Below are 26,681 nucleotides of genomic sequence, written 5' to 3' on the forward strand. Positions count from 1 at the left end.
CATGTCTTATACACTAGCTAGCAAAACATAAAGAATTGAATTTGAAACTAACCCATCTTCTAAAAGGTTCTCGAGTGTTTCTGGAGTTAGAAAGTAGTCCAAATTTTGTTCTATCATCTCTATGGTTGAGTTGGTACAGTAAACTTCTATAGTCCAAAACTCTAGGGCCAGTTGTGGGTCAAATATCCCAGAAAGATCATTATCAGTGATAAGCGTAAGTGCTCCATTGCACATGGCGCAATACACATTTTTATATGTTATTCCTGTGTAGGCTCCTGACACTGGCCAGCTAAGGATGCTCAAATCTGCAAATAAAAATAAGTATAAACAGGCAGTGCTTACTTTACCAATAATTGTCACTTATCTGTAGCACTAGCATCAATAGACTACCATCAAGCTGACTATAAGTTCTAAATTTAGCAGAAGCACCTGCTAGAAGTTGAGAAATGATGCAAATGTCTATTAATGTTAACTAGTATTTGAACCCAAAGCTTTCTACATGATTATTAATTTAAAGATGATATAAAATCAAAAGCAAAAAACCTACCTAGATAAACATTATCATGTTGGTCAGAAAGTACTGGGTAATATAGAAAAATATCCCCATTGTGTATTTCTGTTCACCAAACATATTTTTGTACTATTCTGGTATCTGTTTATTGCTTTTCAAGTGGCAAGGTATAGATTACAATATTAAACAACATCGCTAATGTTATAGTTCTCAGCTGAAAACAGATCTGCTCATCATCGAATAAATATAACTAGTGCAATGCCTTTTAATGTGCACCAAAATTTGTACGCTTCTGTCCCAAGTAGTAATAAAAAAATAAAGTCTTTCATAAACGTCGTTTTCAAGTTTTTCAAGAAATGTTTGAGAAACTGTTTGTACTGCCCAGCCTTGGTTAGTTACCAAATGTATGATCATTTTTTTCTATTTTAATATGTGCACTAATTCGCTTACTTTTTCTTTGTGATTTTTTGACCTAAAACATTTGTTATTTGAACAAGATCTTTTTAAAAAAATTTTATATTAGCTAATTTTGTAAATATCTTGTACTTTAACTACCGTCTACCAAACTATTAAATTTAGTAGTTTACAAATATATGGAGGACGACTTTCCAAATGCCACTAAATTAGGTTTTGAATAAAACTGTGATTACTAATTTTTATTGTGACAGGCTAGTTATTGCTAATCCAAAATTATTCTGCTATATAGTAAAACAATAACTGAAATAAAACTACTTTTCTTCAGTAGAATATATTTCAGTGTTAACCAGAGAAACTATTAAACATGGAGTGATGAAATAAAGCTTGGTTGCTTAATGGTCGAACCCAGCTCACGCAGCTTTTGCCTAATAACCAAAACTTTCACAGACATCAAAACAAATTTGTATCCCATAGCCAACCCTTGCAGAGCTTGATCTGAAGCTAATGTAAGCTCGACATGCTTGAACAAATAGAAAACTGATTTTTACACTCTCAAAATTTGGATTCTAGTAACACACAGTGATAAAAATGTTGTTGATTTTTAAGAAATTCCATTTGCCAAACTACTAGCGTTGTTTTCCTAATATGAACAAAATAAACAAATGAGCAAGTTGAAAAGCATTTCTGTCAATTCTAGTCCTGATCTTTAAGAATTCTCACAGAAAAACTTACAGAATGCCAATGATGTGGAGACTAATTTAAAAATTTTTCTTAGTTTTTCGAAATCTAAAACTGTTGCAATTATGATTTTCTAAAAAAAAATTAAACTTTGGTCATTTACAGATTCAGAACAGCTAGCTTACGTGGTCAAATATTTTGAAAAAATAAGTTAGCTTGCAGCCCTCATGTCTGTTTTTTATACTCCATTTATGTACAGGCCAGTCTCAAATACACCAGAACCACATGTATGTGTTTATTAAGAGCAACAATAAAGATTTGTCTAGCGTGGATCATGCAGAAATTTTCCTTTTTATAAATTCTCAACCTTATTTTTTAAGAATCTTGTTCCTGTAAGCAAAAATAACACAACATTTACAAACTCCCTAGTATTGTAAAGAGTGTTTGTAAATGAACAAACAGTAGCTTCTAGTGAGCCAACGTTGCTTCCTGTCTTCTATTCCGACTTAGTGAATAAATATGCAGCTAAACCACCTTGTATGGTCATAGTTTCTTTTAGAATCTGTGGCATTATCTTGTCACTTGAATAGTTAGTGGCTTGTAGGTAAGACAGGAGACTTATTTCATAGCATTCAAGGCCTGCTTGTGCCTTTCTCACTTTGAACATAATCTGCTGTAGTTGGAACTTCACAGTCAAGTAGAGCTGGTTACTGAATAAACCTTGAACGGCCTCATTCACTGCTTCATTATAGAAGTTAAAATGTTTTTCAACATCCTTGTCTGAGCTGGTGAGAAAATCTTGCCTTAATCAAGGGGTTGACATATGAAGAGCTGACAGCCTTCTTTCTTTAAAACCCCTTGCATACATGGCAGGGTGAAAGATAAATGTCATCATGATCAGACGGTTCACACATGCGATTTAGGTTCTTACTAGTTGTAGTTAACTTCCTCTAAGGTGTTATGAAAACTGAGAGTTGGCAGCCTTTTTAGGCTAAGGTAAGTCTACAGGTCTCATCTTAGATGTAAATGCACCTATATGTCTTATCTTACAGTAGATGTACCTTTATTAATAACCTGTTTTGCTCAAGCCAGAATTTATGATAGGCTTATCTTGATAGACATCTTGACCGCTAGCTGTTTCGTAGGCAGGAAATATGTAGTATAGTAGGCAGAAAATAGTAGGCAGAAAATGTCCCCATGAAAGAAAGAATTAAAATAATAAATAAAAAACTATGAATGGAATTTTTGTTTACTTTTGGGAAATAAAAATATAGGGGTCAGAGGAAAAGAGGGGTCAGACAAGAACATGGGTCAAGAGAGCTGGGTGTTGCATGGTGGTTTTGGTTTAGTTTTGGTCAGAATAAATGTTATAAGGATGCAATTCGAAAGATTGATTTACATGTACATTGGGGTAGTCTGAAATAACGATGTGTTATTAGAATAAGAGCACAGAACTTGAAGTGCTAAAAATGAAATTGTCCTACTCTGTATGCGACACATGACAATTCCAAATTAAATGGTAAACAATAGACACTTTTTATTTACTGTTTTTGAAATCAAAGGAAGCTGAAAGTAGCGCTGCACATTTTCCCATGAGAGATGAACCGACCAATATGCCAAAGAAAGAACCAGGCTAAATTGTAGAAAACCTTTCATTACTAGAAAGTTTTTTTTTAAGTCAAAGCAAAGTTCCCATCAAAATACGCTTCATAACTTGGAAAGTTTATGATGAGTCCTTTGTAAGTAGAGGTTCCACAGTGCTAAAGTTTGTGATGTGATGACTCCATCTGAACTGGCTCTTTTTCACAGCTTGAATATTTCCGTATTAACTTGTTATTTATTTGACAGGTTATGCTTCAGGCTGCTAAATTCTCTCCTTCTGAATTCAGCAAATACCAAAAAAGCAATACTGTTATTTGCTCCTAAAGCTGTGAGTTTACTAGCATGTGTATGAGTTTCAATGACTCTCATTTAGTTATTAATTCCACTGCATACCTGCTCCTAAATCAGCACCTTGGTGTTCGCAAAGGCTGGCTAACTTTTCATCCGTTCCTGATGGGCAGCTTTTAACAACGTATCCTGTAACACAATCAATGATGTCAATTTAAATCATTTACCAAAAACCACCAAAATCCATGTTGGTAGGTGGAAAATGATCTGATCTTTTACCCAGTGTTTAACCAATGAAACATCATACAATGGAAGCGCAGAGACTGTTAAATTATTTTAGCTTATAGAATTTATACTTGACTTGATTTATGACTACTGCCACTAATCCTAGTATTATTTTAGGTTTAATGTGCTATTATTATCTTTATCTGCTATGCCGCTTACTCATTGTGAATAATGACAAACAGTTACAATTTGGTTTATTGCGTTTATTGATGACGCTTGCATTCAATTCTGGTCAGACTAGCGTACACTAGAACTGTGTGTAATGTAAATAGAAATTTAATTTTCTGGAACATACAAGCACTGCTGGCAGATGGGCAACCCTTTCCGCGAGCTCAGAACTCCGTTGTCAGAAGGTGTTATGGAGAGGAGCAATATGTACTTGTACAACAATACAGTACACAAATGCTTACTTCACACACTCTTCACTACATTGAAGTATCAAAGTAATTTACAGCTGTGAAAAAAGCATTAAAACCATGTGACTTTTACAAAAAATAACTTTTTAAATATGTTTTGAAACTTCAGGTCTAATGAACAGCCCATCTGATTACCGTAATTTTCAGACTACTAGCCGCTACTTTTTTCTGACGATTTGAGCCATGCGGCTTATATAAGGGTGCGGCTATTCTGTGGCTTTTTCTTTCACTGCTAGGGCGCATTAACCATAATCTCCGGTTAGTGCGCCTCTAACGGTGAAAGAAAATACAAAACAATGCCTAACAGTACTGTTCCGTTAGACACTAGGCTAAAAAGCGCCGGTTAATACGAAACAGTGCCGTTAGGCACTGTTCCGTTTTAAACAGTAAAAATGTCGCTGCGTTCAAAAATCACCACCCTGAGTTCTGCGGCCTATACAAAAGTGTCGCCTATGTATTGTTTTATTATCTTTTTTTGGAAAATAAAGCAAATGTGGCTTATATAGGGGTTCGATTGATAGTCCGAAAAGTACTGTATATAATTTGAGTTCCTGGTTCAGGCAATAAAGCCGATCAGGCTAAACTCTAGCTTTCATACCTTTGTCATCTCACTACACTTACTTGGTAAAAGTAAATGACCACATTTCAGATGAAATAGCAATTCGATCAGGAAACGATTTTCATGGAACAATGTAGCTTTAATAGCAGTAACCATAACAACTGTACTATTTACAACCGTTCCGAGCGATTTCACAGCGATTTCAACATCAACTGGTATCTATTGTTACTGCTTGTTGGCTTTCCTACATTGGTAACAAGGATTCACAGACTAGTAAACTTTGCCAACTCATTTGAAATCACTCCAATTGTCAAAGCCACATGATTACTCATACACGTAGTTTTTAGCTCTGAAAATAGAAGCAAAAACTAATCTCCCACAGCTGCAACAAATAAGTTTTACAAACTGGAGAAGTAATTGAAAAGAGTTACTGCTCTATTTTTGGATGGTCAAATTAATTAAAGTCGACAATACAGATAAAGTTATACAGCCATGTTGTTTTCATAGAAAGTGAGAGTGACTCAGCATTACTCGCTATGATGATAAGGCTTATACAAATCTTGCTGATAAAAGAGATTAAAGCATTCATCAACCTCAACAGCAATTATGCTAGTAGTTAGAAGGCGATGTTGATATTTTAGATTTATAACATTGACTGATAATCTGAAAACATTAAGATTTATAGTAAAATGTAGGAGTAACTATGTCATAAGGGACTATATAGCACCAGTTTGGGGTCCAATTGCCAGAAAAACACCAATCAGTGTTAGAGGAAAAGCATCCGGTCTGACATTACTTCTCAAAAGTCGGCATGTTTCCAGTTGTCAGAGCTTCTTTGACCCTAGACTCAGGCAAGTCTAGTAAAAGTCACAAAGCTAGTGCTTGTACAACAATGCTCATAAAACATGCACAACCTCTGCTTACAATGAGTAAAGCAGGCAAATTTTCAGGAATTGCCAATATAGAAGGACATGTTTAATTTTGATTTCAAACTTGTTTCATATGTCATTTCTGAATTGGACATTTTCGAAGCATCTAGAAGTATTTTGCACCATTTAAAGTGATAAAGTCTAAAATATTCTAAATAAATCAATTTTTTGCAGACATTTTCTGTAACTGGCCAACTAATGAGTATGCAAGTCTTTTAACACTTCCTCTTCTGTTGACATATAAATATGCAATGTCACTGTACTTAGCTCATGCCCGGTTAAAAACCTTTTTTGTCACCAGCCATTTTTATTAGATAACTGTGTGGTGTTTTTCTCCTTAGCCTAAAACCTGTGGTATCTTTGGTGCCATTCAGAAACACTTCAATGCAGTTTTTTTTAGAAAGCTCTGGCTAAAGTTCAGCAAGCTTGGATTGCTCTTTTAGCAATATCCTTATTACAGGGTTTTTGATTATCTAAATCTAGTCTGTTGAAAGCCTAAAACTTTAATTGATCTATTATTAAACAGAAACGTGGCGTCCATAAAAGTACATAAGCGTGTGTGTCACACACCACATGTTATGAGCAAAGATATTTTTATATTTCTGTATCTTTGCAGTGTCTAGATAAACAAAACAATATATAGTTTGAAAGTTTGGAAAAATAAACCGTTTAAAATAAAGAGGTATGGTACATCATAATGAAACCTCGCTAGGAAGAATTTTTACTAAACAACTGCTTGATGCTGCTCATAAATTTTTAAATGCAACAGTTTGATGAAATCTAGAAATTAGAATAATTTGAGGGTTTTTAATTTTTTATAACAGATAAATGTAAAAAGTAAACCATGCAATCTACTCTGCTATTAGAACCAGTCAGTTTTACTTGCTAAAAAGTAGAATAATGAACCTTGTGTTGTTAATATGTGTTATTGTTTTCCGGCTCTATAACTTTCCTTTGCCAGTGTATTGTCTATTTTAATGGATTAGACTAAAGCTGTTCTTCAACTGTTCTTAACAACTATTTTAAAAACTTCAAATGACCTAAGGGTGTGTACTTTGTGCAGGGAATCACAAAATATGTTGAATTTATCCTACTGCTAAATAAAAGTTGTTTTTTTAGTCTGGGAGCAGATTAACTCAATTGCGAGTTGTTATTACCTTACTCAACTTTTGAGCTCTGATGTATGCAAGGAATTCCTCTACATTCATACAATATATGTTTGCACATTGCACTCTGTAACGTCATTTTTTATATACTTTCATGCTTAAATTAAATCTCACCAAAGGGCGGAGGCGCCATAAACAAGTCTATCGCTGTTGCCACTGTGACAAGGAGATTCCCAGAGTGCGATTGGGTAATTGCAACAAATTGTCATAACCGCCAGTTTGCTTAGTAATGGTGGCCTAACCTGGCAGCATGTGCTGACTGCACTGCGTGCCTGATCTACTAACTTCAAGTGATTTAGCAGTTCTATCACCTCAACAAATAAAAACAGTAAATGAATGTGTTGACCATTATAAGGTCAACCATTTGGAACTATTTACAACTATTGCTAGGTAAGTGGAATTAATTATTTTTCTGATCAAACTGAAGAGCTCATTCCACATTGCCATTAATTCATTGTCATTGAATAGCAAGAACGATGTCCATATCAATATGATGATTCAATCACTATTGACTGACAATACATTTCAAGTCACTAACAGATGTCATCACAGACCAGATTTTACATTTAATGTGGTTAAGTTTTGTTGGAATTCAAATTTGGTTTGTTTGAATTTGATGATTATGATGATCTATCTATCAATCAAGACCAACCAACATGATTTGAACCTATGAGTAATAAGGTCTCAGATTCCTGTCAAAACTCATATGAGCCTTGTGCCAAATGATCAAAGATAAGCTCTAGTCAAATATTAAATCCATTATGTATCATATGTAGTGGTGACGCTAAGCCAAAGAGGGTTACTTAGAAGGAAAACCCATCTATGATAAACTGTATAAAGCAAAGACTATCAAAACTGGTGAAAAAAGTTGTCTTCATTTGCATCAAGTAGTAAAAGTTTTGATGCTTTTAGTGCTCAAAATGCAGCCAAATTTAAGAAGTTTTTGCTCCTCTCCTGACCCTTTCTGCCGGAACATGTGTCAAGAATAGATCATAAGCACACCAATGACTTCTATCACCACTAAATAATCCCAGCTTAGCACAGTCGGCAATGCAACATGCTAATATGTCAAAAGACATATTTCATGTTCGCAGGCACCATATACATTATAATGTGGATAGTTTTTAAATGTGTACGTTTGGAAAGGGACCATTTATTATTAAAGCCAATTGATGATGAAGCATCAACTGAGTAAAAGTGCATTTTTCCACTAAAGTTATCTCAGATGTAAAACAATGATAATTATTTAATAAAACAAAATCAAATACTTTAACCAAGTTCATTTGTTACAAAACATATTATTAAGTGTTCTTTGAACAGCTCTCGCCCCTGAACACTTTCCCTGAATTGGTTTTAGTTCTTTTAACCTGCAAGCGCAATGGCAAAAAGGTCCTACAACTCCGAAAAGGTAACACAACTCCTAATAAGCTTTCAAGTGCTGCCGACAGCTGTAGAATGGTTGTACAAGGTGCAAAGTTTAATCATATCACTACTAGGACTAAAACTACTAGTTTAATTAAAAAAATGCATTAGTTGAGAAATGGAATAGAAATTATTTTTATGACAGGTAGTGTTATTTTGCTCTCTGACTATCTCTGGTGTTATAAAGAAATTGAACATTACCTTGAGTATTCCCAAAATTCTGGCATTCATAAGTTTCTGGTTCAAGCACTTCTCGCACCCTCACACTGTTGCTACAACACTCTCCATAGAACCTGCACTCATGTTCCCAGTAGTTTGAATAGCAGTTCAAATAGAGAGGATTACGGTCATACGTTATGGTTTCAGAGCCATAAATAGTCTGAACTGTTATCTGAAATATCTCTTCTATACAGCTCACTTGAACCGTACGGAGTAGCAAAGATATTTGTAACAGAAGTAGCTCACCCATGTTTTGTAGAGAGCTAAATGATCGTCAATTCTGCAAATAAATTAACATATAATTAAAACTAACATGTGTATACATACTGTATAATCATTTTTTACACCTGTCAATCCATATGCGCAGCTGTGTCTACTCAATTTTGGGTTTTCCACCAGAGAATTGGAAATTTGTACAATCATCTCAAGACTCTAGCAATTTCCTTAAGAGCATTTTTTCATCTGACTCAAGTTGATTGTTGCGAGTGTTTGATCAAACTAAAGTTGATGTGGGGGTGTTATTGCTCGCGAAGCGTTAATGATGCCTGAAAGTAAAGTTGGTATTATATGCAAGCATTTTTCAGTTTCCTCTCTGAGTGGGAGGTATTGCTCTGTTTTCTTTTTTTCATTTCTAACTGTGTTGTATTTATTGAGTTCGGCTATATCTATTATTGTATACCTTTTGCTCCCTTGTTTATGAACATGATATGCAAATAGACCATGTTAGGGTCTGTGTGACTGTATGATGCATTTCAAATCTAATTGCATTCTGACCAGCTGCATCTATAATTTTATACCTCTCAAAGTACTTACACATGGTTCAAATCTTTGGTCTGTAACACATTTTATCTTCAACTTTCGTTACTTGATGCAGAATTTATGCTAGAAACCAGAAATACCATTATCACTCTCAACTAGCCTCACTCGAAAAACGTTTATGCACCAAGTTCATTTTACAGTTTCCTGTTAAAGACCGTAGCGACCCACAACATAAAATATTCTCACTTGAAGCACCAAATAATAGCTGATAAACTAAGCTGACATGTTAGAGCAGACAATCCCTTAGATCACAGACTCCTACTCAATCATGAACTACTAGCCTCACCAATCTTGGCTCATCAAAACACTACCAAGTACAAGTCTAAACAAAAATTATATACTAAATATGCAACAAAAGTACATTTAACACAGTTTCTTAGTGCTATATTTTGAACATCACATCCTAAACAATATCAACCTCATCAAGTTAATCTAAAATAATTACAAATGTAGAACGTTAACTTTATAATCAGTCTTCCAGTCATAACAGGCATTAAATAGACATGCAAACTAAATACTACCTGTATATTTTCTTGAAATACTGCTGCGCTTAATCCAATCAGATTTGTACGCTTCTAGATGCCGTATAGGTATCGGTAAGATCTTGTACTCACAACTGAAAACTACCAAAACGCAACCAGATATAAGCCAAAATAAAATAATTATATTGGAGTTTTAGGTAGTATGAGGTTGATACTCTGTCTAACCTGATTCCATGAACTAGTTCAAGTGATAGATTAGATAGTAAATGCTTTTAGCCTGAATCCTCCAGCCAGAAAATCATTCAAGTATGACTGATGGCAGTTGGAGGCTTGATGGATTAGTAGTAGTTCATTAATCAAGTTATTTATTAAAAGTATGTTGCCTTATGTTCTCCTCTCATAAATTAATTGAATAGCCAATTAACATGTCAAATAAATAATTAAAAAGGTATGTATATTTTGTATGTGTATTTATTAATGACATACTAGCTTTACTACTAAAATGAATGAAAAGAAAAACCCCCATAGTTTTAAGTAAAATTATGACCAGTCAAAAACTACTAAAACCAAACACATTTGCTTAAAATATAGACCAGAGATTAAAATATAGACCAAGAACTACTGAATATAAGTTATAGGTGCTACATTAACCATGTAGGGAACACATGTAGATTAAAGACAGCAGTTTATAGTATAAACATTACAGATCATATAAGCTAGAATGAAGATTGTAGACCCTACCGTGCATTTAATATTATTCACCTTGACCTCGAGTCTATTGGGTGAGTTGTGACTTTACTTAAAATGTTGCAATGCTTTCAACATATATTTTTGTTTCATTAATGATTTTTCTTATTTAGTAGTTATTTAATAAGATCCTTTCAAAACTCCTTTATGACTCTTCATCATAAAGACAGACCAGAGAAAAAAGCAAGTTAGCTAAACAGCTCACCAATAGCGAGTTGAATACTAAATGAGAGAGAGAGAGTAAACATTTTATGTAGGACGCAGTAGAGTCAAGAAACTGATTTTATAATCAGCACCCCTTTAGAATACTGGTAAGTTTTTGTGAGGATTCAGTTGCGAACAACAAGTGAAGCAAAGTTTTAGTGCAAACGTAAAGAAGCTAGAAGCAACAATAATAAAGCTTGGTGCTCCATAGGCATAAAGTTACGCGTTTACTGTCACATCACGTTACTTCATAGTTGATTGACTTGCAGATAACATACTGAGTCACTTTCAAATAAAGAAATACCGTTGTCATGGCAACTTTGTTGATGGTATTTCCTCATGAGTTTCATAGAAAGATTACAGCTGCTTAGGTTTAACCCTGAAAGTATAACTTGTGTTTTATATTATTTAGTCATGAGTGTTACCCAATCATACTGGGTATTTTAGGTGTCCAAAATGATCAAGGGTCAATAGCATTTCATCACTTTTCCTGAAAATATTGGCATATACTCTGACAGTTCTGTCAAAAACAGTACTGTATGATAGCTCTGGTAGGTTGGAATCCATCAATACAATTTTCAGCAACAATGCGCTCTCACCAAATTGATACAACTCCAAATTTTTAAATGAATCAAATTGATGCTGTTGGCTGTCGGTATAACTCTTTATACTGTATACATTGGTTCCACTCTGCAGTCTAAAAAATTAATGTTGAGCCCTGAACATTTAAAAATAGTTTAAAGGTCTTTTAAAAACTGAAAGATAAAAAGGTCAAACAGACTCAGCTTGTCAAAACAACATGTCAACATAAGTCTGCATATGTGCTGACATGTGCAGACATGTTAGCACATGTCAGCACATTTCAGCCCATGTTAGTGCTTGTCAACCAGCACAATGATGGTGTGAAAAAAACACTTAATTATTTTTTTCAAGTAAATGGGAAGTTTTGATAAATCAACTATGATATGTAAAAAGTACACAGTAGTATATCATTTTAATAATTCTCCAACACTACTCAAAATCTATTCTGACATTTTGCTGCTAACTAAAAATTGTATAGCTTAAGTTGTGTCAGACACTATATATCAGTAGCCTCGTTTACCATTTACTAGACAGCTGAATTAAAGCAGCCGTTTTGATGCTTACCAACCAGCCAATCGTTGGTAATGTTTTTATGCAATCTACCCTAGCTGTACCATCCAATCTAGCTGTACAATTTCCTACACATTGGTTAGTCTATCTTTAATTATTTCTTTGGTGGAGAGCATTCTTTGGTTGAAGTTGGGTTTCCTTTACACTCATTCGTGCAAAGATAAGAAAACTCTCATTTCATATTTTTGAGTCTTTGAAGAATTAAAATAATGAGTATTTTTGAACTGAAAGCAATTCTACCCAAATATTTGCATAAAATGTAAAAATAAAACATTAAAATATAAACTCGCTTTAGCTGGACTGAGTTTAGCCAGCAAATGTGACCAGGTTTTTTTTTTTCACTCAGAGTTTTAATGAAAAGTTGGTTGGAACTTTCTGAACGGCTGGTCTTTGTTTAGCGTAAAAGGTTCCTACAAAAAAAATAAAAACGTTCATAAATAAAATATGCCCCAACAAAACTTGCTGATTGCATTGCTTCACATCCTCTGCACCCCAAAAATGCTCAAATTGTTCAAGTTCAAAAACCTTTAATTAAGAATAGCGTAAGGCAATTATAGACCTCAAGTGTAACCTTCAGATCGCAAACTTATCATGATTATCCTTGAGATCACAGCTGCTGGTGATAACTTATAAATCTTTTTAGCTAATTTCCACTTGCGTAGACCTAAAAATTTGTTTGCAAAAATAAAGCTAGCCCCAGATGACAAAAAAGTAATGAGCACTAAAGATGACCCAAGAGCATCCCTAGAAACTCTATAAAGAATGAGTTTAGGTATCATTGTTTTTTAGTTACTGCTTTGACCTAGTTTGATTATGTTTAAAAACAAGGGCTATAACTGATGTAACGTCTAATGTCGTTTGCACATGTATACTAACAAAAACCAAAATTTTTTAAGATACTTGTCATTTTCAGAATTGAAATTGCTAATTTAAAAAGTAAAAGAAAAAGTTTGAAAAACCAAGTTTTAAAGTATTTTTAAGATGCGAGAATTTCAGTGTTACAAAAAGTATACTTGGAAATATAAATAAGATTACCATTGAGACTCTGAATATTTATTTTGAGGGGCTAAAATAGTCTACTTGAGGTTTTAGTTGTCAAACAAAGTTTGTTGAAAGCTGCTAAAACTTCTGATTTTAAATAGCTTTGCTAATGAATCTGATTCAGATTGTTAGCTCCTATGAATCTAATAATATTGCTCCGATTCTACAAAAGAAGGATTTTGAATTACTGACAAATTTTATTGTCAAGTAAAATGTCTACAAGGCGTTTGAATTGGTCTCATCAAGAACTGGTATAAACCCTATTCAATTTTTTAGCTTTTCTTTATCTATACACTAACTGAATGCCCAGTGCTGTCCGGGTTGCATATGTTATAGTAAAATCAGTTTTCTGGATTTTGAACCAAAAATTGTTTTTATTTAACATATTCAACATTTACTATGCCAACTTTAAAATTTGATATCATAGGAGAATTTGCATGAATTTTGTTAGCTATAATTGGACATACCGGCACATGTACAGACACACAGACAGATGACGTAAAACTTAATAATTTATAGATATACTAGCTGTGCTACCCGGCGTGGCCCGGGTACTAAAGGTCTCAGGGCAGAAAATTGATTTGTTTTTTAATATATAACAAAATTTGCCATTCTAACTTTCAAACTTCTTATGATAAGAGAAGTCTTTTGTGAAATAGAAATAAATCAGGAGGGAGAATAAAAACGATTATTAAAAAGGTTTTTAAACTTTGTCAAACAACTGTAACTTTCAAACTTAATATCAAGAAAAAAACTTTTTCGCAAAACAACAAAACACCTAAATTAAAAATAAATAATACGACTGTAAAGATTTTCAAACTACTGTAAATTTAAAATTTCCTAACCTTCAGCAACGTATATGTATCTTTTAATAAAGTACAGTGGAGCCTTAGTTCTCGTTCATAATCCAATCCAGAAGGTTGTTTAAAAACCGAATTGTTCGAGATCCACAACAATTTTTCTCATTGGAATAAATTTACGTAAATTTTAATCTATTCCTAGGCAAGAAAACAACTTTAGCTAAATAGTTTTTCAACATTTTACACCATACACTGTACTGTTTATTGCATATATAAATAAAAACGGGTAGATATAAATGGTGTTTTCTTTTAATAAAATGTTTTCTATTCATGCTGATAGAAAAAGAAAACAAAAGTGAAAACTTTGTATGTTTGGCTCTTAAAACATCAAAAACATTAAAAGTCAAAATAAAATACTAAAAAATTTAAAAATTGATAATCAAACAGCAAAAACTGCAACAGATCAGTTACATCCAAAAGTGTAGAAAAAAACATAAACAAAAATGGCAAGTTTACTTCACATCTTCAAAAGAGAATCCTCCTCCAAAACAATTTAGTGTAACTCGACTGAAGGGATTATTTCTCTAGCAAACTTTTTTGATAGAGCAGACGTCGTCCCAGATAGTTCTTATCTTTTTGTAAAGAATATATGAAGCATAAAACGTTTCTGCGTTTGTTAACAGATGTTTCCATGCTGTTTGTAGAACTGTTTTAATCCCAATGCGCATGCTCCGGTTTGGTCGAGAACCGAATTCATGTTCGAGTTTCGGGACGAACAAATCTAAAATCAAAACCATTGTTTGAAAATGTATCTGTTTACTATGGCATTCTAGCTCAGTGGGAGAGCGTCTGGATAAGCCGTTGTCGATACGTACGTCGTGAGTTCAAATCCAATGCGCGGTACACGGAATTTTAATATCAATATTTTAAGATCTATTCATTCGAAGTCATTAATTCAGCTCATATTGTTTAAATGCAAATAATGGGCATTCTGCTATTTACACTGGATATTGTTAGCTCCTATGTGTGTCCTATTTCAGCAGACTACTGAGTGTATAACAAGGACAGTTGTTGTTTCTCTGGGAATCATCAAAATGTATTTTGATATTTATGTTAGACTGAGATGAATGAAACTTGGTTCTGGCCTTACAAGCTCATTTTGAAATGCACAGAAAACATAAGTTTTGTAATGATCTCCAGTTGAATATGTGCATGCAATCTTACCAGTTAAGACTCGTTTTATATTAGGTATCTATGTGATGACATACTTTAAATATAATTTTTAGGCCCCTTTTAATGGTTTGAAGTTTTGCAAAGAATGGCGCTAAATTATTTTATGGAAGTTTTTTTAGGCACCTGTTGATGGGCGTTTTGATTTTGCTCTGTGGCCATAGTTGGGCTATGCTTACATCATACCAGGCCTGCACTAAAGTGTACTGAAATATATATGTGATCTTTACATGAGCTTCGTTTTTTGAAGTGATAATGATTGAGGTAAGACTATAAAAACCCCAGATGTTTTGCAATGTGTGACTAGATTTAATGCAAGCAATTGTGCTATTCGCAAAACAGCAGTCGTGCGCAAATGCTTCATGAAACACAATCCGAATACTCTCATACAGCACAGGGTAGATATCCAGCCATCATAAATAACTCTCAAGGTACTTATGATTTACTAAGTGATGAAAAGTAATTCACATGTCCATAACAGTAATTATTTGAGGTAAACTTCTTTTAACATTTTTGATAAAACATACTAACACATAATTGTGAATTTTAACACTCAGCTGGTGGCAATCAAAATGTAAGGTCAGAAAACTTGGTTTTAATATTAGAGCTATATATAGTTTTGAACAATAACAAGCCCTGTTATTCATATTATTTTATTATATTTAGCCTTTGCTTATGAAGAACTTGTATTTCTGGTGTAAGTGCAGGGCCATCTTCTTCAAAAGGAACCAGAAGGAGATCGATTCGTTTTGGCATCAGTATGTTGAACTTAGTGTTATGAAGGGATACTACTGTGTTCATTTGAATTCTTTGTCTAAAAAAATGCACAAATAATACTATTAAACTTGTTTTAACATGTTTTAATATGTTCTACATACACATAACAAATTATCTTTTTATCTTCTGTAAGTATGATCTTAAGCCATTGCATGCTTTTATGACATCAATCTGACATATAGGCTAAGATTAAATCTATAACTGAGCACAGCCTAGTCTTGGTTTCAATTGTCTCAGGCATCAGACAAATGATAGATTAACTCGAAAACTGCCAAATTATTTTGCTTCAGATGCAGAAAAAACTGGAGCTTGAACTCATGGAGATGCTCTCTCTTTTCATTTTCTCCTCCCATTTAATTTCTTAGACCAAATAATTTACAAATAAATCAGTATTTAACTTCAATTCGCTCTTTGTGTATTGAAAAACCATAAATATTTTATAATGGTGATACGAATCCAATAAATAGTCTACCCCTATAATAGAAAAAAATTAAGATACACAGTGTAAAAAAACAATTAACTTAAATATGTTCAATAGAAAAACTTTAGAACATAGTAGTTGACTTAAAGCCGGATGAAAATTTTTTAACATACCGCTAAGAGGAATGGGGCATAATGTCTCATGTGTGTTTACACAATATGTTTACCTGCAGCTTGGATGTATGAAGCCAAACACTTGACTGCCTGGTAGATGGTGGTAGTGAACCGCGTTCTCTACAAAAACAGTTGGCTGATCTAGGCTGAATGCAAAAACCGTACTCAAAATATCCATCAAGCAGTAAAGATAAGACAGTTATGAATGTGCAGCGGAGTGGGAGTGCATAGGGGAACTTTTATCAGTTTCTTGAGTAGAATTTGAGTGTGGGTACTAAAATGGTTTCGATAACTCAAGACCCGTTTGATTATAACGGAGTTGTACCCGACTATAGTAAATCATTCACATCGCCAGGAATAGTTAGACTGAGCAATAGTATTAGAGCTTACGTTTATTGTTTATTGGGCGGGCAGGTACAGGCTAGACAAACCGGTTCTGCTCTGGAATCAAAAAAGAATTTTTATCATTAGTCAAAAATCTCATTTACAAAAAGCAGTTGCTGCAAGGTTCAATAAAAACTTTGAAGACACATTGAGTAAAACAAAAGGAAAATATTATAACTTTATCGCAAAAAACCTATACAGGATACCTTTTGATATGAATTTAAATGCGCTTAGCAACGGCGTAGCGAGTTTTAATGATAAATTAAAAATTGCCAAATATTTTAATGAGATTGGTAAAAAACCTGATCCTCCGGTTCCAAAACCCCAAGTTGTGGCTTCAGAACCCCAAGTTGTAGCTCCAGAACCCCAAGTTGTAGCTCCAGAACCCCAAGTTGTAGCTCCAGAACCCCAAGTTGTAGCTCAAGAACTCCAAGTTGTAGCTCTAGAACCCCAAGTTGTAGCTCCAGAACCTCAAGTTTTAGCTCCAGAACCCCAAATTGTAGCTCAAGAACCTTAATTTGTAGCTCCAGAACCCCAATTTGTAGCTCCAGAACCCCAAGTTGTAGCTCCAGAACCCCAAGTTGTAGCTCAAGAACCCTAATTTGTAGCTCCAGAACCCCAATTTAGTAGCTCCAGAACCCCAAGTTGTAGCTCCAGAACCCCAAGTTGTAGCTCAAGAACCCCAAGTTGTAGCTTCACCACATGTCTATAAAAATTAAAAGTTATTACTTACTGGGGGAATTGTTGCGGCTGGTATCGCCTACTCGATGTTAGCATCGCTTTATAATTAAAAATTACAAAACTACATTTTACATGTATTTACAGCTCTTAAAATTTTTTTCCGTTTTTATGAAATACACAAAGTTTCTCTAGGTAATGCAATTTTTCTAGCTTCCCTAATTAGGTGATGTATTGCGTCTCTATTTTTTATAATCTCTGTGGATTTTTTATCACTTATAACACCATCGTTTATAGCGCTAGAAACCCTAGAAAACACTGAATTATATGTAGCACTTGTTCCTTGATAGATGGCCGAGTGTTTGGCTGATTTTTTTCTAAGTTTTTTTTTGGGACTTCCATAGATGCTGTTCCAGCCGCACATATAGCCCTACAATACCTAGAGGTATAGCGGGCAATATCCCTATACCTGTACTGGCTAAAACGACATCAGCCGTTGAACTACCTCCATATATCATGCTAGATACAGTGGTGATTCCTTTCCACGCGTTGACAGTTTTGGTATATTTTTTGTATAAAGACCTTCTCTCACTCATTATAGTTTTTAATTCTCTTTGAAACACGATTATTTTGTCTATTCTAAAGACGAGCGAAGCCGGAGGAGTCGGTCCTGCGAGACTAGGATATAGTTTATTTATTGCTTCTGCCAATTATTTATATGTTCATATATTATACGTTTGCATTCACTCGCAACTCGCTCGCAAAGGTCATCTAGAGTTTCTTCTTTATGCATGACCGGATGCATTGTTACTAGCGCAAGTATCGTCATTTATTATATTCTGCAATGTTCATGAGCCCAACTGTTTATCGAGTCTGTATAATATATTTTATCATCAAACGCTGACACAGTCTTTTTCGTTATAGTTTTGGTAGCAATAGAATGTAGTTTTTGTTGCATTAATGTTATACGACAGGAGCTACCAGGTCTTTTGGAAAGCAGGCAAACTTTATATTTGTTAAAATTCCAATTTTTGGTGATGTAATTTTTTACTCTTTTATGCTTTTTTATGTCTGGATCCTCATACTTTACACAATACAATTTAGATCTTGAGGCTACAAACTCTGAAATTGGTTTACCACCTCCCTCAAATTTTGGCAGATCTATCACCTTTTTATTTTTCAAACTATATTGAGGGTAATCGCTGGGATAATTACTCATATCGTATTCAGTCAAGTCTAGTTCCTGATGAAAGTCTTTAGTTTGTACAAATATTACAAAACTATCGGTATCAATATACAACAGACTTGCTTTTGGATATCGCTTTCGAATATTGTCATAAAATAATTGTACATTAGAGTTGTTGAAATGTCTAAGATTGCCTGACCAACGTATACTGGCTTGTTTAATACTACAACATATTTGTTGAGTAGTACAGATGATAGATTATTATTAAACTCTTTGGTGCGCCTGAACCGAGGGTTTTTAATCCACTTTGTTTTGTTTCATATCAGTCTCCAACTTTAGCTCTATTCTGTTTTAAATATTTTCCATAAATTTGCCAAATATCGAATTATTCATACATTTGAAATAATCCTGTTCAAAATCTGACTTGGCTTTTTTTAAAGTCTGTATTAAGTTGAATATACGGCTCCAGTCATGACAATTCTTTAAGCTTTAGTATTTTATGTATCTTTTTGTTATTTTCAAGTCAATGTAAAAATAAGTTCTGAGAGCCTTAAGGTGTACCACATAATTATTTTTATTTGCTTGATTAGGTATAAGCTAATTTTACCCAAGTGATGTTTATATCGTTCAGCTAGTGACAACATATAATTGGAATATTCTGTGGAGATGATCGTTTCGGGAGCTGCTAGAAAGTTTATTAAGAATTTTGGTGGTCAGTACTAGAAAATATGCCAATAGGTTGAGTTATTATCTACCGACTTATTTTAGTTTCGTTGAGTTCTATGACATGTCACCAACTCTAAAACTAATAGGCAATGAACCAATTTTGTCAGTATAAATTTGAAGACTGGTTCGATGCACGCTTATCTGCAAAAAAACATAAACACATGATTGAATTACAGGATGTTTTAAAATTTGGTTTGTTAAAAATATTAGTTCATAGCCAGGAAACTTGAGTTGCTTGATATAAAATAAAAAAGTTAAACAAATATAAAATATTGCAATATAACATATTTTAATTATTGTGAGACAATATAATGTAATGTGACATATTGTAGTAAAAAATATAGGATTTAATATTATCGGATATCATAATATGACAATACATAATGTTAGACAACCTAATAGATTAGGATATAATATAATAAAATAATATGTAATATATCATAAATGTGATATAATATCATGTGATATAATAATGTTGCGACAAAGCGCTGTGACCAGGGCTGTAGCAATAGGCCTTCTGGTCACCATGGTTGTAGTACTGAACCTTCAGGGCACTGACAAAGGCGTGGCCACTGTTAGGGCACTCGAGCTACAGAAAGGAGATCAAGAGACTGAAAAGAAGCTGAGATGACAATAAAAGAAAAACCATGCGTAGGAAAAAAATGAGCAGAGCATGAAATTGAAGTAAAAATAGAAAAGAAAAAAAATTCAATTATTTTGCAATATGCCGAGATTGATTCACTTTGAGATTCGATCACTTTGCAAAGCAGTCTGGGCGCCTTCTCCGCATCCTTTGAATGTGGCTTATTGCCTGTCAAGCATGTAGACTTATATACTTATTATTTAGTATATATATATATATATATATATATATATATATATATATATATATATATATATATATATATATATATATATATATATATATACACATATATATATAGGCCTATATATAAATATATATATATATAGATATAAATATATATATATATATATATAAATATATATATAATTGCACAATGATTATAAAAATTAATCACGATTAATAACTGGTCTGAACCAGTTAATCTTTGATTAATCGTAGAATTAATCTAGCAAAACCTGCATGTTCAAACAAATAATACAGCTACATATAAATTAATTGTATTTGGGACAGTTCTTAGCAGGAGCACATGTTATGTACAATGTACATAAGTTACAATGTAATACTTATTATGAGTATGAAAACAGTCTATCAAAGTCTATAATTAAGTCAATCAAAAGTTGAGGCAGCACGGTTTATTCACATTATCCGAATAAAGAGATGCCCTCTTCCTACATCCAACATTGCCAGCTCTAGAGAATAGCCACTTGCCGGAGACAGTAGTAGTAGCTATTGTCTGCGACAGTTGGTGATGATTTCTTCACGGTAGGATAAGAATTAGTTAAATTATATCTTAATGATGATGTGCTGTGGTGGTAGGCAAATTTCTTCTGGCATATATTGCACTTCGCTTTCTTGTTTATGCTTTCAAAAATGTACAAAAATGCAGCTAGTATGGAAGACATTTTTCCACTTTCATGTCCCAATAAAGTGTTGATCTGATATTACTAATATTCTAAAGCTGAAATACAATTGTGATCTTTTTGAAAAATGAAAATACATGTAAAATTTAACTAAGAAAGTTTTTGAAAAAAATTGACTGTAAGATACATGTATTAAATAATGCATGTACTGCAATCGCTTTTGTTGTTATTACCTAGAAACATGTTTGAACTGCTAACAACATGGCCGCTTACAACTAGATTGGCATGGTGTTTGCGCACTGTTTTGTATATACAAGTTTAATGTTAGCGACTCGTTTTATGTTTTCAAAGTTAAGTGTAAAATAATTGTGGTTGTATACAATTGGTAAGAAAGTGTTGCTTGTCATAATTTTTGTTTATTAGTAAGTTAAATTGTAGTAACCTGATATGTTGATGTTATATACTGAAAAATACCAAGGAACCACATCATGGTTTGGACGTCGGTTGTATTTGTATTGATCGCGTTAATCGTTTAATTAACGCGATCATTGTGCAGCTCTAATATATATATATATACAATGTATATATATATATATATATATATATATATATATATATTAGATGGCCATATATATATATATCATTGACACTTAACACTTGGTGATGGGACTTCATTGTAGAAAATAAAGGGGACTGACAGTTTTCTTTACAATTTTGAATATAATGCCGTGTTATAATACATAAACAATTTAATACAATCATTTTTATGAGTTGTCTTATGCAAAACTCTAATTTAATTTTGAATTTAAAATTCAATATATAAAACCAAGAGAACTTTATTTTTCTGCTCGTAGAGGTTTTGGAAATGTTTTTATTTTAGAATGCGCATGTATGTGTAGTTGCCAGTCTGCACTTTCTGTGCACAGATAATTTGATTGCTTTCCTCTCAGCATAGTATAACAACTTTAGGCCTGAAAATGCTATAAACGGGCATAAAGAAAATATCTGGGCAAACCTTGTGGTGTCTGAAGCTCAACATTCTCCTAGGATTCAACTTGACTTATCAGTTGCTCACTGTATTCACATCATTAAAATCTTTAAGCAAGTATTGGGCAAGTCAACAGGTAAGTGCAGCTGTCACAAGCTGAATGTGCTATTTGCCAAATATTACTACAATGTAACTTGTTATGATAAGACTTATATGTATAAGTTTTGACAGTTATTGTGTCTTTGTAACACTGCCAGAGTTAGTCGGCTAAAGCAATCGCATGAGCCCAAAACATTCATTGACTTGGATAACTCTATCAATGATGTTGCATTAACGGCAGAGCAGGTGGTAGGCAACTGTGAAATCAGCAAAAAGAAGGTTCATGAAAAGCTTGTTTATGTTTATGCTAGCAAAATTAAATAAAGTCTGTATCAGTATGTGAAGGATGTAATTTCTCTGTTGAGCAGTCTGTAACTAGGCAACTGTTGCTAGTCTGCGCCTAATCTTAGAAACCAAACAACTAAACAATATTATACTACTGATATCAATATGCAAAGCATTAATAAACAATTATGAATGCTACTCAGTACAACAATGTTACTGTACGAGTTGATCTGTTGGCCTTAACCTGTAACTGTTTAAATGATTGTTGTGTTGTGCTAAATGTTTACAAACTGTTTCACCAATCTCACAATTTGGTTACTCGGAAAAAGATCTGGCTAATCTTAGAGTTACAATCGGAGAAACTGAGAATGACTTGATCGATGGAAGTAAGAAGTACTTGTGTGCGTACTATAATGATGGTCAGCCTCCAAAAGAAAATTTCACCATTACTTGTACTCAGAGACTCTACGGGAGATTAATCAGAATAAAAGCTGTTGGAATTGCTAAAAAAATGAGACTTCGTGAGATAGAGGTTTTTGGCTGGTAGTTGTCATAAATATATTATTCTTAGAAAATGGTCAAATCTGTCCAACAGAATTTGAGCTTTTTACTTCTACACACTAAATTATTCAAACATACTTGGATATTCTTGTCTCAGGAGAATGTATAATCAATTTTCATTTGAAGTTTTATAGGAGGTATAACTAGCAGGTTACATACATTTACATTGTGGGTGAAACAATATTTTGAGCTCTAGATGTATTGACAATCACATAATGCTTTCATAAGCTGATGGGAAAATGCTAGTAAAGACAGTTTGAAACGTTTGGTTTGTACTTTTTATAAACTCAGATGGAAAGGTTTTGGAGGTGTTGTATCATTTCTGACTGAGCGTGCTGCAATCGGGCTAAATCTTATATACCTGTATTACCTTTGGTAGTGTCATCAAAATACTAATATAAATATTACACAAAATATAATAACTATTTAAGGGACTTCGCCGTTAAAATATATTCAAAAATAATATAAAAGTTGAGCGCTAAAAGGCAAATCTATTAAAACATATTTTGCTGTTTATGAATCATTCAGTATTTCAATCTTTTTTGTGGGTGTTTTCCAGCAATTCAATGAATAGGCACTTTCTTACCACTTTTGCTACTGCAGACATTGAGCCCAATTAGCACTATAGTTTATAGCTGATGGCAAGAAATTATCATATATAGTTTAATATTACTTTGAGCATCGGTTGCAGTTTTTGCTAAATACAGAAGTTACTTAGAGAGAATTTGCCTATGACAAATAACAATTGTGGTACAATATTTTATTGTAATAAAATTCAGCTTCTCATGGCAACCTCAAAAGCATTTTATTATATGACTGAAACATCTTGCTCACACCTGCATATAGAATCTACCTGCCCAATCTGATGGTTAACCTGTCCAACTATGTACCATCAAGGAATATGCCTTACAATCAATTTGAGTGTTTGTATACATAATCATATACTGTAGTACATGTATATATGTATATGTATGTATATATATGTATATATATATATATATATACATGTATATATATGTATATATATGTATATGTATATATATATATATATATATATATATATATATATATATATATATATATATATATATATATATATATAATATGTCAATGACCTAATGGAAAATGGAACTGGAGGCTAATGGCAAAAAGCTGGTGAGTGTAAAAATTAAGCGGGGCATCTATCAAGGTGACTCCTTATCACCGCTGCTCTTCTGCATATGCCTAAACCCTCTAAGCAATATGCTGGAGGAGACTCAATATGGGTACCAGTTTAAGAGTGGCACCAAGATAAACCACTTTTTCTACATGGATGACATCAAGCTGTACGCTAACAAAGAAAGGGACATTGATTCGCTTATACACCTCACTCAGGTATACAGCAAGGACATTGGAATGACCTTCGGTATCCAGAAATGTGGAAAGCTATTTTTTAAGAAAGGCCATTCTATGCTCACAGATGGCCTAAGAATGCCAAATGGTACCATCAAAGATATAGAAGAAGGGTACAAGTACTTGGGGATTATGCAAAGCAACATCAACCACGAAGCCGAGGTACGTCACAAAGCCATTACCGAATACAAGAAACGCCTTCGGCAGGTCTTACAGAGCATGCTCAATGCCAAGAACCAAGTCATGGCAATAACTACCTACGCACTGCCAGTAATAAGATATCCAGCAGGCATAATAAAGTGGATTGAGGAAGCCATCAAAGAAACAGATATAGCAACTTGTAAACTGCTGACCATGCATGGAGCATTCCACCCAAAATCTGATACTACTAGATTGTATCTCGATAGGAACGATGGCGGTAGGGGACTCAAAAGTGTACAGCAGACAGTGAAAGAGGAGGAGCAAAGCATCAAGGCATATGCAGCCTCTATGGCCACTTCAGATAAGTTGCTAGCTGAATTTCAATCGGCTGCTCTTACAACGGACCTACGCCCTGATGATGAGGAAATTAACTGGCACACGAAGCCACTTCATGGTGCCCACCACCAACAAATATCTAAGGTTGGCGATCTTCACCAGACATATATGTGGCTGAACAAAGGAAACCTAATGGCCAATACAGAATCGCTAATCATGACAGCCCAGGAGCAAGTACTCCCAACAAGGCAACTCCAAACAAAAATCTATCACACTAGAGATGATCCTAGATGCAGACTGTGCAAAGATGCACCTGAGACCATCCAACACACCATCAGTGGATGCAAGCAGCTAGCATGATATGCATACACTGAACGGCATAATCATGTCGCAGGTGTTGTGTATAGAAGTCTATGTGATGAGTATGGCTTTAATAAACCACAACACTAGTGGGAAACTCCTAGTAAGGTCAATGAAAATGACCGCGCTAAAATCCTCTGGGACTTCTAAATTCAAACAGACAAGCATGTCCTAGCAAACCAACCAGATATAGTGGTGGTAGACAAAGAAAACAAGAAGGCTACTATAATAGATATAGCAGTACCCAATGACTACAATATAGCCAGCAAAGAAAAAGAAAATGTAGAGAAATATCTCCCTCTTGGAGAAAAGATTGAAAAATGCTGGAATGTAAGAACAACTGTAATCCCAGTAGTCATTGGAGCACTGGGCGCAATAACACCGGCGCATAAAATGTGGCTTGCCCAAATACCAACAGCAATCAACTCAGAAGAGTTGCAGAAAAGTGCGCTATTGGGAACAGCTAAGATCTTGAGGCGAGTGCTCAAACTCCCAGGTCTCTGGTAGGAGACCCGAGTTAGAGCAGAATTTACCACCCATACGGGGTATCCGGGGTGAGGAAAAATTTATATATATATATATATAATAAATACGTAATTAGATACTTTGCAGATATGCAATTATTGTACTAGTAGATGACCTTGCACCAGATAAAGGTGGAGTAATTTTTTAAGTTGTGTTAGAGATAGAGGTGTTCTTCACTGACAAGAATATTAGATGACAGTAACCCATACATAAAGAAGATAAAACTGTGATCATTCCAGGGTACAGATCAGTATAACTAAACAATACTTTAATATTGTAATTCTATGTACATGCAAAAGTCTGAGAAAACACTGTGAGTCTGTATGGTATGATTAGTTCTGCTAGCCCTAGTAGGTCTGATCTCGCCAATTAGATTTTGAAAATTATTTCACTGCTCAGAACCTTTGGTATGATACTCTATGTAAAGGCTGTAGAAACTAGCCGCTGGAATTTTAACATTTGTATTTCTAAAAAGATTAATCCAACGATAACAATAATAATGATAATCAATATCTAATTCTTTGTCTATTGTCAGCTGTGATAACTAGTGTATGATAGGTTTATGCAAATATGTACCTTAAATAAAATGATAGCATGCCAGAGAGTTTATACTGCTCAATATATTTGTAAAATACTGCTTCAAGTCTTATAACACACCACTTGGTTTGCAGTCTCATTGAAGATCTGAATAATTAAATAGCAACTAATTAAAAAGAATAGAGTTCACATACTTGGAGTACGAAGGATTTAAATAATTGATGAATGCTGTTGTAACAACATTTAAGCTTAGTCACTGTGGCATTAAAGTACTATGTAGTAAAATGGTTCAACTTTTGTGAACGTACCAAATGTTATTGAAACAAGAATCTGTAAACAGCTCACATTAGCAAAGTGATAAAAAATGGAGTTTTTTGATTTGGTGTATAGTCAGCTATGCTGATACATACACATAATTGCCTACAAAAATTAGCTGGTATGATACTGCTGATATGAGCTGCATAAATATAGAGTTTGTGGAACAAGGCAACTAGCTGCAGTTATTGATTTGAGTGATCTCTTCCGGAATTATATAGTTAATTTTTAGGCTGCTATTCAAGAAGATTGACAGAAGAAGTCATGAAACTGCCAGTACCTAAAAGTTAAGTGCAACTGTTTTACATAACTATTATTATTTGC

At 33.9% G+C, this 26,681-nt stretch overlaps 1 protein-coding gene across 1 annotated transcript in view; it reads right to left on the reverse strand.

Annotated features, from left to right (window-relative positions):
- The window catches only part of LOC137406912 (uncharacterized), a 28,592-nt gene extending 19,850 nt beyond the window's left edge, over nt 1-8,742 (reverse strand). The window contains exons 1-3 of the mRNA XM_068093515.1: nt 8,475-8,742; nt 3,602-3,685; nt 53-305 (exon numbers count right to left, since the gene is read on the reverse strand). Of these exons, the coding sequence (XP_067949616.1) occupies nt 53-305; nt 3,602-3,685; nt 8,475-8,742 (605 nt within the window). The remainder of the gene's footprint in view (nt 1-52; nt 306-3,601; nt 3,686-8,474) is intronic.
- Nucleotides 8,743-26,681: the final 17,939 nt, after the last annotated feature.

The sequence above is a fragment of the Watersipora subatra genome, chromosome 10 (assembly GCF_963576615.1).
Source record: "Watersipora subatra chromosome 10, tzWatSuba1.1, whole genome shotgun sequence".
NCBI lineage: Eukaryota > Metazoa > Bryozoa > Gymnolaemata > Cheilostomatida > Watersiporidae > Watersipora > Watersipora subatra.